The sequence below is a fragment of the Prunus mume genome, linkage group LG3 (assembly GCF_029339155.1).
Source record: "Prunus mume cultivar Tortuosa linkage group LG3, ASM2933915v1, whole genome shotgun sequence".
NCBI classification, from domain to species: domain Eukaryota; kingdom Viridiplantae; phylum Streptophyta; class Magnoliopsida; order Rosales; family Rosaceae; genus Prunus; species Prunus mume.
In genome coordinates this window covers 20,551,210-20,563,520 of record NC_142700.1, presented here as the reverse complement: position 1 = coordinate 20,563,520, position 12,311 = coordinate 20,551,210, and the positions used below count along the sequence as shown (strand labels likewise).

General features: G+C 39.3%; 1 protein-coding gene across 1 annotated transcript; it reads right to left on the bottom strand.

The window, feature by feature from the left end:
* Positions 1-5,807: 5,807 nt before the first annotated feature.
* LOC103326827 (transcription factor MYB46) lies at positions 5,808-8,674 on the bottom strand. The gene is given in 3 exon segments (XM_008229075.3): positions 5,808-6,988; positions 6,991-7,034; positions 8,279-8,674. Coding segments are annotated over 3 exon segments (1,008 nt in total). The 5' UTR covers positions 8,578-8,674; the 3' UTR covers positions 5,808-6,323.
* Positions 8,675-12,311: the final 3,637 nt, after the last annotated feature.

The window sequence follows — 12,311 nt, the reverse complement described above, 5'->3', positions numbered from 1 at the left end:
CTAGGTTGGAGTGGGCTTGGAAGTAGGGGCGTAACTTCCGAGTTGAGACGATCAAAGCCAGAGCTAGTTTCTCAATTGTTGGGTACTGTGTTTCTGTATCCATCAATGCCTTGCTTACGTAGTAGACTAGGTGCTGGATGTTATTCTAGTCTTTGGTCAGCACCGAGCTGACAACCGATAAGGAGACAGAGATATAAGGACAGAATATCCCCGACCTCAGGTTTTGATAGGATGGGAGCTTGTCCCATATGTACCTTCAAACTTTCAAATTCCATAGCACATTCGGGTGTCTAATCGACCACCTTTTTGTTTTCTTTGAGTGATTTGAAGAAAGGGAGGCACCGGTCAGTAGCTTTGGAGATGAATCGGTTCAGCGCCGTTACGTGCCCGATTAGGCTCTGGACTTCTTTCCGACGTCTGGTGAGTCATTCGATGAGAGCGGATCTTTTCCGAGTTAGCCTCAATGCCCCTGTGGCTAACCAGAAACCTTAAGAACTTCCCCGAGCCGACCCGAATACGCATTTAGTGGGATTTAATTTCATGTCATATTTCCGTAAGATCGCGAAAGAGACAAAAAGGTCAGCGATGTGCTGATCGGCATGGATACTCTTTACCAGCATGTCGCCGACATAAAAATCCATGTTTTTGCTTATCTGGTCGACAAACATGTGGTTAACCAATCATTGATAGGTAGCCCCCGCGTTTTTGAGGCCAAATGGCATGACTTGATAACAGTACGTACCCCGATCAATAATAAATGATGTACTATCCTGGTCAGCTGGATGCATGAGGATCTGGTTGTGTCATGAGTAGACATCTATGAAGCTGAGCAATTTGTGCCCTACAGTGGCATCAACAAGCTGGTCGATCCTAGGTAGGGGGAAGCTACCTTTAGGGCAAACCTTGTTAAGATTGGTGAAATCGACACACATTCTCCATTTATCCTCTGTCTTCAGGACCATGACAGCATTGGACAACTATCAAGGATAATCTACAGGGCGGATGAAGTTATTCCGTTGTAACTTGTCCACCTCTGTTTTCATTGCGGCATAATGGACGGCATCATACGCCCGACGCTTCTAGCGGACGGGGTGGTACTGTGGATCAATACTTGAGGCGGTGGGTGATCACATCAGGCTAATGCCGTGCATATCCTCATAGGACGATGCAAAGATGTCGTATTCTCTTTCAAGAACCTGATCAGTTCCTGGCGAACAGCCGGCGTAAGTTGGGTGTCGATCTGTAAAGTCGATCTGAAACTCGGCAAGTGCCCGACCTGCTCGAGATCCTCCACTGACTCTGGGTTCACAGAGCTGATTTCTCCTTTTGGGTCAATATTCATAGAAGAACTGGACGAGTTAGCAGCATCATGGGTCTCCAGACAAGACACCTCGTAGGTTAGTTTGGTTTTCAGTTTGACCGAGGAGGCGTAATAGGTCCTTGCGGATTCATGGTCTCCCCTCACAACTATGACCCCATTGTGGGTGGGAAATTTAACGAGCAACGCTCTCATGTTTATTGATAGGTTCAGGTCACCAATGGCTAGGCGCCCGAGGATCACATTGTATCACGACAGACACTTCGCCACAACAAAGACCGTGGTGATGCTAGTTTGCCTTGGGTATACCCCAATAGATAGGGTCAGATGCATGTGGCTGAGGGGCTGCACATGGCCTCCCCCAAAAGCTACAAGGGTTGGGCAGCATCGGTCAATAAGGCCCTCACGGACCCCTAGCTGTTTAAAGGCACCGAGAAAGATGATGTTGGTGAGCTGCCTCCATCTAAAAATACCCGAGTGACCTCGCAGTGGGCGATCTTTGCCGTAATAACCAAGGGGTCATGATAGGGGAAGGTTACACCCGTCATGTCGCCTTGGAGAATACGACTGATTCTGTGTCCTTTGAAGGTCGGGTGGATGGACTCTATGTCATTCCCATAGTCATGACCTTTATGGCCCCGCATCGGTAGGCCCGTGCATAAATTTTTATGGCCCTATTCGAATTGTCTGCCACCGTGGGTCCACCCAATATGGTAGATATGTACACTCGAGATGCCCCTGGCCTCTCGGTGGTGTCGCTCGCCTGGGCATCCATGGGGACTGCCTCCCCGCCACATACTCCTTTAGTCTCCTGCGTCTGATCGTGCTTCTATTTCTTCGTTCAACTAGTAACAGTCGTCCGTGTGATGACCGTAGTCACCATGATATTTGCAATATTTGTTGTCGTCTTTCCTTCCCCGATAAGGAAATTTCCTTTTTGCTGGGCTAGGAAGCTCGTTGGATATAACTGAGAAGATGTCTCTCTTCGACCTGTTTGGAGGGGTATAATTTGTCTCTGGTTGTCCTTTTCGCCCGACCTCGTGTTTCTGGGCTATGGACCCCAACTCTCCTTTTTTTCCTTTTTGCCGACCAATCATAGGCATAGTCGTTGGGCCTCTTATCCCTGGGCTGGTATGACGCATGGGCCTCCGACACCGATCCTGTGTTGGCCTTTCTTGCTAGGTTCAACTGCTCGGCTGGGGAGTAGCATATGGCCTCACGAAGGAGGTCTTTGTATGTTTCTAGAGGGTTCCTGGTAAGGGAAAAATAGAAGTCACCCGAGTCCACCCATCAGCGCGTTGTGCGCGATAGCCTCATCGCATCCTTCGCAGCGTGCGTATTCATTATTGAACTGGGTGATGTAGTCCCTAAGATTTTCATCCGACCGATGTCTAACTGTGGACAGGTCATTTGCGATATACTGACCAATCGAGAGATGATCATGTACCTTTCCAAGAAAACCTTCCGAGTTCGGCAAAGGAACCGATGGACTCAGGGTAAGTCTCTTGAACCAACTCATGGTGGGCCTTTGAGAGTCGTTGGGAACAGACGGCATTTGGTTGCTTCATTCGCACCGCGTCCCTCTATAAGCGTAGCAAAAGTTGTCCAAGTGGTAGTGCAGTCAGTCATCCCGTCATACAGGGGATTTTCGAGGCCTTTGCGTTCCCCACCACCCGAGCTGTAACAGGTCCCGAGTATATCGTAATAGGATCTCCTCCTTGGTGGATTCTAGTCCCCTAGAATTTTGGACTTCTCGACCTGTACAAGGCGATCCCACACACTCCTCAACTCGCCAGTGACTGGATCTCTAAGCTCGGGAGGTGATGTCGTCGACCTCTTCCTCAGCCTCACCCGAGTGGACCTGGTTTTTTCCCTTATGGAGGTTTTCCACCAAGCGCTTATTGCGTTCTCGCCGGGCTTTCTTTTCTTTTAATATGCCTCTTGCGTCGGTCATGTTATGCTTCGGCATTCCAGCCTCTGTTAACGAGGATAAGACTCCGTCGGTGTCCTTGGTGCTGGTCGGCTCGGGTTCTTGCTGTGCGTGCATCCGTCCGCCACTCAGCGTGACTCTCTTGCAATATTTCATTTTGTGCGCAAGGTTGTTGCTAAGGTTCTGCACGCCCTTGACACCCCTCGAATCCAACTCATTTTTTCCTCTAGGCCTCTCAAGTGGCGATATTAGCTTCTCTCTCCTTCGCCTTTGGGCATTCCTCCCAGCTGCGCTTGTGAAGGCCTTCTTCTGGAGATGTTGATTTCTCAACATAACTTGGTTTCGTTTGCGTCGGTGCTTAGATGGGAGAGGGAATGTAGCTTCTGTTCGTAAATAAAGTAAATTCCCACAGACGGCGCCAAATGTATACCGCGGATCCTTCTCGTATGGAAAGCTTAGGCTTGATCTGGGGGGGCTTAGGCCCGTGCAAGGCCCATGAGTGTGGATGATTTTCGAAAGGAAGATCTGCACACTTGAGCGATATCGAATTAGGGCGGATCTGGGGTTGATTCCAGTCTAACCCTCTCCAATGGTTAAGTCAGAAACTAACCTTTGCTAGAGAGAATGGAAGTAGGGTTTATATTTTGTGTAGAGTCATTTTATTATTTTTGTCTGGAGATAAGTGAGGGGTATTTATAGGAGGGAGAGAAGGAGGTCCAGATATTTTTATGGGATAAATCTTTTCTTTACTTCCTTTAGTTTGAATCGTAATTAATGCTCTGTTCCTGATCACCTTACTTTATGACAGAGGTCCAGTGGCGAGGTGACAGGAGAATAAGGATGGGAGATACATTAAATGTTCCCTATTTGTCACCGACTTCTTTTCTCAAAGATTTAAAAGGCAGAGTGACACTTGCCTAGGGATGGGACGCGCATCGACTGACTTTTCCTGTCTGCCAGGTTGTTTCATTTAATGCATCTCTAAGATAGGGGTGACAAAGTGGTCGGGTCGTTCCTCGACACCCAATCTCTTCTCTCATTCTGATCTCACTTTTCTTGGTTCGATACAGGAGTTGTCTTATGAGGGGCTCGAGTCACTTGTGATAATATGAGTTATCAACAAAAGTGAAAACAATTTCAAATATATTTCAATTTTTAGTTTTAGTTTTCACTTTTGGTACTCCTCCCCTCTCATCTTCCTTATCAATCTCATCTCCACTCTAATTTTCACTTCCATTCTCTCTCTTTTTCCTTTATACTCTAGCACAAAAAATGAACAATGAAAACTAAAAACTAAAATTGAAATAGTTATCAAACAAGCCCTTAACTTGTATTTCTTAAATACCCAAATTCAGAATTCAAACCGTAATATGACACGCAATATCCCAGATCCCTCCGATGGCCAAAATTTTCCCTCTAATTTCAAAAAGGAGAAGAAAAATGTTGAATAACACACGCACGTAGTTCACTAACTAACTATGCTGATTGGATAGGGCCCATGCCCAAAACAAAAAATTGTTTTCGTCCATAGACTAACGTTGACTGTAATCGTGACCCATCAAGTTGGTTTGGGTCGATATGCTAAAATAAGGTTGGGTTGGGCCATAGACTATTGAATTATAGCTTTTATTTTTATTTTTATGAGATACTTAGTATGATCTCTCTTTTCTGATTCCTTTTTTCGTTTTTGTCTCGTTCTAAGCTTTTATTTTTTTAAAGACATTTTCTATTAAGATAGGCGATAACATACTAAATTTACACACACTACATGAATGTTATGACTTGAATTCAGAACCTTTCTAAGAGAGCAATTACTACAAACACTACACTAGTTACAGAAAAGGAAACAGATCTTTGGCCTCAACTAATTACATAAATTTCTGCAGATAAAGTCCAACAGTACGATATCTTTTAGCATGTTAGATGAAATTAATAACTTTGGCGTAATCATCGGTCACACATATGTCAGTCTCAACTTTGAAGAAAAATAAAAGCTTCCTGATAATGAATACAAAAACAAACACATGTTAGTTATGCGAATGGTACGTTAAAAATCTAAAGGCAAATGATAGCTATAAGAAGCACTCTCATCATCTCATCATCTGTCATTCAAAGTGAAAATGGTCACCTTGTCTTTTTCTTTTTGCATAACTAAATTAGTATATGCCATCATCACAAATCCAAATTAAAGTTGCTTTCTATTCACTTCTTGGAATAAGTTGGCCAAATTTTATCTTTGCATTGATTGTTTTTTAGGTACAGTAATTATGTGAAGCCATAGCATCTTGGTAAACATGTATAATTGCTCTTAAGAAACCCAACCATACAGCTTAACTAACTAATATAATTTAATAATGGAAGAAAAAAGTCCATGCTAGAATGAGAGCTAGAGCTTACTAATTACTCTTTCATCAACGGTGATAACTTCGTTACCCGTTGGCTAAAGCAGTGTGCCTGTCTCATTGCACTTGATCGAATTTGATCCCCTCCCACTACATTCGAGTGATTTAGAATATATATAGCTTAAATTTGTCAAAAAAGATAATTGAGAGAGAGAGAGAGAGAGAGAGAGGACAGAAGTCTATTATATCAAATGTGTAGTACAACCTACTTATCTCCCACTGAAAACAAAATTCCACCAGCCATTCTTTTTGTACATATCTCATAATAACTACAATTCATATCTGTTATATACCAACTAATTATTATTAATTAATCTTCATGTATCTCTCTCCCTACCTTTATGAGCTATTCACATCTTCCTTCACAAGTATGACACCATTGAAGCTTCTCAGCGCCATACAAAACTGCCCCAGCCGGTCACTTTATATATACGCAAGTGTGACCTTTATTTCAGCCCCATTCCCACCACTTCATCTAGGTCTTCTTATACCAGGTTGTAATACAAGTAGAAAGAAAACACTGTTTTTTTTACTTGATTCTATGACTAGAAAGTCTTCTGGAACGAAAGGAGGATCTCAAATGATTGAAAAATGAAAATAAATCAAGAAGTATGTGAAGAAAAAAGAGATAGAAAAGAAAAAAGATCGTTGGAAAATATTGGAAGGCAATGATTCAACTTCGATGGTCAAGAAAAGGAAAGGAGGCAGAAGAAACATCCTTCATCAGATCCTCCAAGTCCCACTCCCCCATTGTTAGCTCTTCCTGGTCATCATAGTAATTTCCCACCCCAATATTCTCAACTTTAATATTGTTATTGTAATTAGTGTTGGTGATACTATTTATATTATTGTAGTAATTGCCATTAGTGGTGTTCCTATGATCATAGATGGGTTCAGTTTTAAGATTTTGATCTTCAGTGCTCACACACTCTAGGGCAGGAACAAATATCTCTCCTTCTACCCCAATGTCAACACCCCCACCAACCCCAAACACTCCATTGTCTCCAAAACAGCAATCACCTCCAACTCCATTGATTTGTGTGGTGCATGGGGTGGCATTGTAGTATCCACCTGCACCGCCGGGCAAGGTTAGGCCGGCGTGATCGAGCATAGGCAACGGATCGAACATGTGGTTGAGGACCGTAGACTGCATCAACGACGGTGATGAATCCATGTAAAGAGGCATCATGCCATGTTCTTGGCCAGGAATGAACCCTCCTGCCAGCATAGCATGATGATCTTTAGGCTCCGAGGATGAATCGCTTGTGTTCGGTGAGGCATTAGAGGATGACAAATTCTTTAGCCTTTTCTTTATTGTTGAATTCCAGAAATTTTTATTTCATTGTCAGTTCTCCCTGGCAAGCGTGCTGCAATTTGTGACCACCTACATACAAACAAAAAACAAATAAAAATAAATAAAGTCGGTTTCAACTAAAGTGGTTTGATGCCTAATAATGCATGACTTGCATGCCTTCCTAACTTAAAACACAAAAAGATTTTGAGTGTCTTCGACTCGAGATACAGAGATGTAGACATTACATTGCGGTACAAGTTTCTTTATTAATTTAACCACAGCTGCCCAGAGCAGGTAGGAATCTATTGAAGAAGACAAACTGAGTTATATATTAATACATGGTTAATTTGCATGGCCTCTAATATTTTAAAACAATATGGGAATTGAGTGTCTTTAACTCAAACAGAATAATATACGCCATATAAGACCAATCCTTTTCAACTTACATATATTCCAAAAAATTAATAGTTTCTATATTACCATTATAGTCAAAGTTTGACATAAGTAAAGCTTGGCATATGCATATATGTGTGTATGCATGTAGATGTAGTTATCTATGTATATGATCCGTATTAGTAACAATGAAAAAGTGCACATATATGGGCTTAGCTAAGTTGGATAGATCGGATGTGCTTCTCACTCTACACCCGAGTTCGAATCCTCCTCCCCGTAATTTTAGATTAGATTAAAACGGAATAAAGAAAGAACAAGTAAAAAGTATTTGTTTAATCGATGCAAAGCATGCAAAACCGTATATTATGTGTCATCCAAAGGTACTTTTGTTGGAGTATATGAGACATAAGTATTTTTTGATCACCTTTCTACAAGTCAATGTAGCGAAATTTGGGTGATATGTACATGTGTTATATGTACAGTTTATGAATGTACGTGGTCAAAATTTGCTCTACTAGCATGTTGAAATATTGGAGTGGAGAGACTCCAAAACTTCAATGACTATTAAAATAGGAATTTTTATATATTTTCAACAACTTCCCTAATTAAACTTGTCACATCAGCCTTCTCATTATTGTATGACGTCATTTTTTCTTAAATCTTAATGTTTACTCTTTCAAACAAAAGATTTAATGTAGAGATTATTCCAGCTGAAACTCTCTTGCTTGTCTTAGGGAGAAGAACATTTTTAGTTAATTCAACAACCACAACAACCACAACAACATGCAGCTGCCAAAAAAAGATTATAAAAAAAATAAAAAAAATCACAATAATACATAAGTGTTATGGAAAGTGACACCAAGCAACATATCATATATTTATGCATGAATTCAAAATCAAACAGATCGTAAAAGTAAAAGGGGTAGGAAATGAATCAAAACCTGTTTCCAAGGAGAGAATGTAAATGGATGATGAGTTCTTCTTCTTGGGGGGAAAAGGCGCCTCGTTTCAGGTCAGGCCTCAGGTAGTTGATCCAACGCAGCCTGCAACTCTTGCCACACCTCTGCAGGCCAGCATTTCTGGCTACATCGCTCCAGCAGCCTTGGCCATTGTTGATCATGTAGCTCATCAGCTTGTCATCCTCTTCTGGTGACCACAAACCCTTTCTCAGCTTACTGGTGTTGTTGGAATTATTGTTGTTGTTCTTTGCCGCTGCTGCTGAGGGCTCTGGCTTCCTCATTGTGATGAGAGAGAAAGAGAGAGAGAGAGAGAGAGAGAGAGAGAGAGAGAGAAAGAGAGGTTGGCTTCTCTGATGAGCCAATTAATATTTTTGATGTCTTATTCTCTCCCAACTGGTTTGATGTAAATCTGTGATGACTTTATAGAGAAAAAAGAGAGACAGAAGGCTTCATATGGGGGGAATGATGATGGTGATGATGATGGTGATGGTTGTGGGGTTTGCTTACAATATAGGGAAGAGAGAGAGAGAGAGTGTGTGTGTGTGTGTGTATGTGTGAGAGAGAGGTTGGTTGATGGGTCTGAGTAGAAAACGGTTTGGAGAGGGACCTGCTATGAGAGAGATAGTTGGTCGTCTTGTCTTTGACTCCATGACCTTTGTCTGTTTTCTATACCTATTTTCTTCATTCTCAAGGTAATGATCATATTATATGAATCATATAGAGCATGAAATAAATATAAATATAAAGTTCTTTCCTTTTCCTTTTCTTTTATTGAACCAAGCCAACATGTAAATTTGCTTCCACTTCACATAATCTCTCTCTCTCTCTCTCTCTCTCTCTCTCTCTCTCTCTCTCTCTCTCTCTCTCTACACGTGTAGTTGAAGATAAAGAATAAGATAATTCATTCTGTGTATTGATTGGTCCAGTTCATTCAGCTTGAATGCTGATTGGCCATGAGATATCCCACATGTTTAAGTTTCATGTGTTTGTATACATGAATTGAAATATAAAAAGTAGAAAAGACTCCAGTATGTGGAATTTTATCCTTAAATTATTCTAGTCTGGGAAAGGTGACAAAATATGTGGTTTGGAGCTTTCATGCATCACTAAAAAAAAATTATATATATAATATATAACTTGCATATATACCATGCATCGGAGTAATTTCCTTTAGATTGGCTAGATTTAAATTTGACTTGTATAATTATAAGATTCGTTTTGCCTTAAAAAAGTATTTCCAATTGGGTTCCGTAACTAATCGGACACATCTCTTTCGGACATCATATTATTACTGTGCGGTTACTATTGTATATATGGAAGAAAATATGGCGTCCGCACTGTAACAACATTCAGACGTCCGTATAAGAGAAAATATGTATATACATATATACAAGGCTTGAAGCTGATAGCGTTTAAGAACAGTTATCTCTGCATACAAGATTATATGGTGGGGTCGGAGTAATTTTTGCATGTTCAGGACACCACGTGACTGGTGTACCATCCAATACACATGGAACATATGAAAATATTGTACAATACACATATGACATAAAAGTAAAATATTTTCACATGTCCTATGTGTACTGGATAGTACATCAGCCACGTGGTGTACTCAGAACATGCAAAAATTTCTTATGTGGTTGATATAGTCCACTTCATATTCACACATATGAATGTGATGCCGATCAAGAGGTAGGTAAAAATTAACATAAATTTTAGGGTTAGTCAACTTTTGATCAATCCCTCAAGTCTATTTGAGGGGCACGTAAGTCTTCATTTAAAAATCATACTTGCAGAAAATTGGAAACTATTAAAACATTTAATTGTGACACGTGCTCAAAATTTTAGGGAAGTGACAAAAACCAATAACATTACGTACACTAGTTTACAAATTGTGACAATTTAAATATAGACAAACACCGTGCCTCCTAAAACACTAGTAAGACGAACATATAATCAATCAAATGATATTTGATTCACATAATTTTTTATAAAAATGATATTTGAAAAAAGACTTAAAGATTGTCGATTCAAATCAGTAAACTCCAATACATAATGGATCCTACAACCTCAAATATTATTTGAGTGATGCCTCAATCAAAGTTTATATAATTATTATGTATTTATATAGGCTAAGATTCTAGAGATTTGTTGCCAAATATTCTGGCAACCTAAGATATTTATATTGTTGGATTGTTCATCTAAATCACACATTCAAACAAGAATCAAGATAACTAATAATTTAAATGTAATCTACCAATTGTTTTTTCTCTTATTATCCATATATTATCAAGTTTCAATTGGGTTAGCTCTTAATTAAAGTTTGTTAAACTTTCTCCTTCTTTTTATATATATATATTGTTTTCTTTCCACCTATGGTTTGTTTGAGTTTGTGAAATTTTGATTTATTTTATATTACTTTTAATGAGTCTTCGAATTTATATATAGGCAACCAAGGTGAAAAAAGTTGTAAATATTATATATATATATATATATATATATATGATGTTTTGGTCCTCTTGGTTACTTTGGCATGTGCACTGCGAGTACGAATTCATAAATATATATATTTTTTGTGAGAGGCCTCCCTAACATGTTTATGTTTGTCAAACTGTCTCACAAACTTTTGTATATACGTATATACATGTAGACCCCTAATAAGCTTCATGATTACATAGTAATTAGTTAGATTTAAAGATCAAAGGAAGAGAGCTCCAGTTGAGCAGTCACTCTAGAAATGAACAATATAATCTAATCCTTATCTTGAATAACCAATTATATGTGTCCACTCTGCAGGTTTTGATTTCTCAGTACTTAACCAACTATATAGTGAGAGCAATTTGCCTCCTCAGATCACATGTTGCATGCGTGGATAAAATGGATTGGTTTTCTCTAATTTTATAAACCTACAATAATTTAAAGGCATAAAGACTTAAATGGATTGTAATTCAAGTCACTCAGCCTCTTTTGCCTTAAATTGGCAGTTTCGATTTGATATATTCCTTGTAGCGTCAAGAAAAGCTGTGAATCATGTGGAGAAAAAAAAAATATTAATGGTGCAACAACATATCATTGACTTATCAGAGCATCTTTAATTTGGAAGCAACATGTATAATTATTTTCTAATTAATTCTCTCAGAAAATAGTAACTAGTATATTTTAAGAATTTATAGAGACGGTTCAACGACCCACTACTAGTAATATCGATATTGAAATCCCCAACTGAACCACTTGCAAAACCCAGTAGGAATGATTTCATTCATTATATATTCTATTTTTCAAAGACGACAAGCATGCAAATTAAAGACATCACTTTACCATGCGGTAATTTCCAATGAAAGATCAATTACACTTGGGTAAAATTAGAAGACCAAAAGTGCAAAAATATGTTAAATAATTTCAAAGCCACCTTTCTTCTAGAAGGAGGACAAATCTGAACCAGGACTGCAATTAAATTAGCTACTAATTATTTGTCAAACTGGGCTCTACACTTTTTTAAAAATTAAGGAAAGAAAAAAAAAGCTTTTCAAAAGGTTCATAATTGGAAGCCACTATAGTGGATTTTATTACCTCACACGTAAAAAAGCCATAGGTGTTTACTAGCCAATAGAATTGTGCTTTGCTTCGAACACTAAATTTCTGGATTAGCAAGTGATTGGTGGCACTAGACACATCTGCATGCATGGCGATTGCCGATTGAACCTTCTTCTACACACATGAATGCCACATATTTCTAAATTCTAATTTGATATATTCTTAACATTTACAAAATAGTAGCTTTCGAAAAAAAGAATAAAAGGCAAAAAGCACAAAGTACCTCTTTGAGCAGTACTTAGAACCCAATGGAAAATTAAGGGAGAGAAAAAGGGTTAGTACCTAGAGAAAGGTGGAGTTATTTGTTTCTTTGTTTTTGATACTTGCACATGTATCGAGAAAGGGAGGAGACATTTTGGTAATAATAAATTGGGAATCTCGAGCCTCTGTATTTACAGTTTACGTATTTACTCGCATTTCG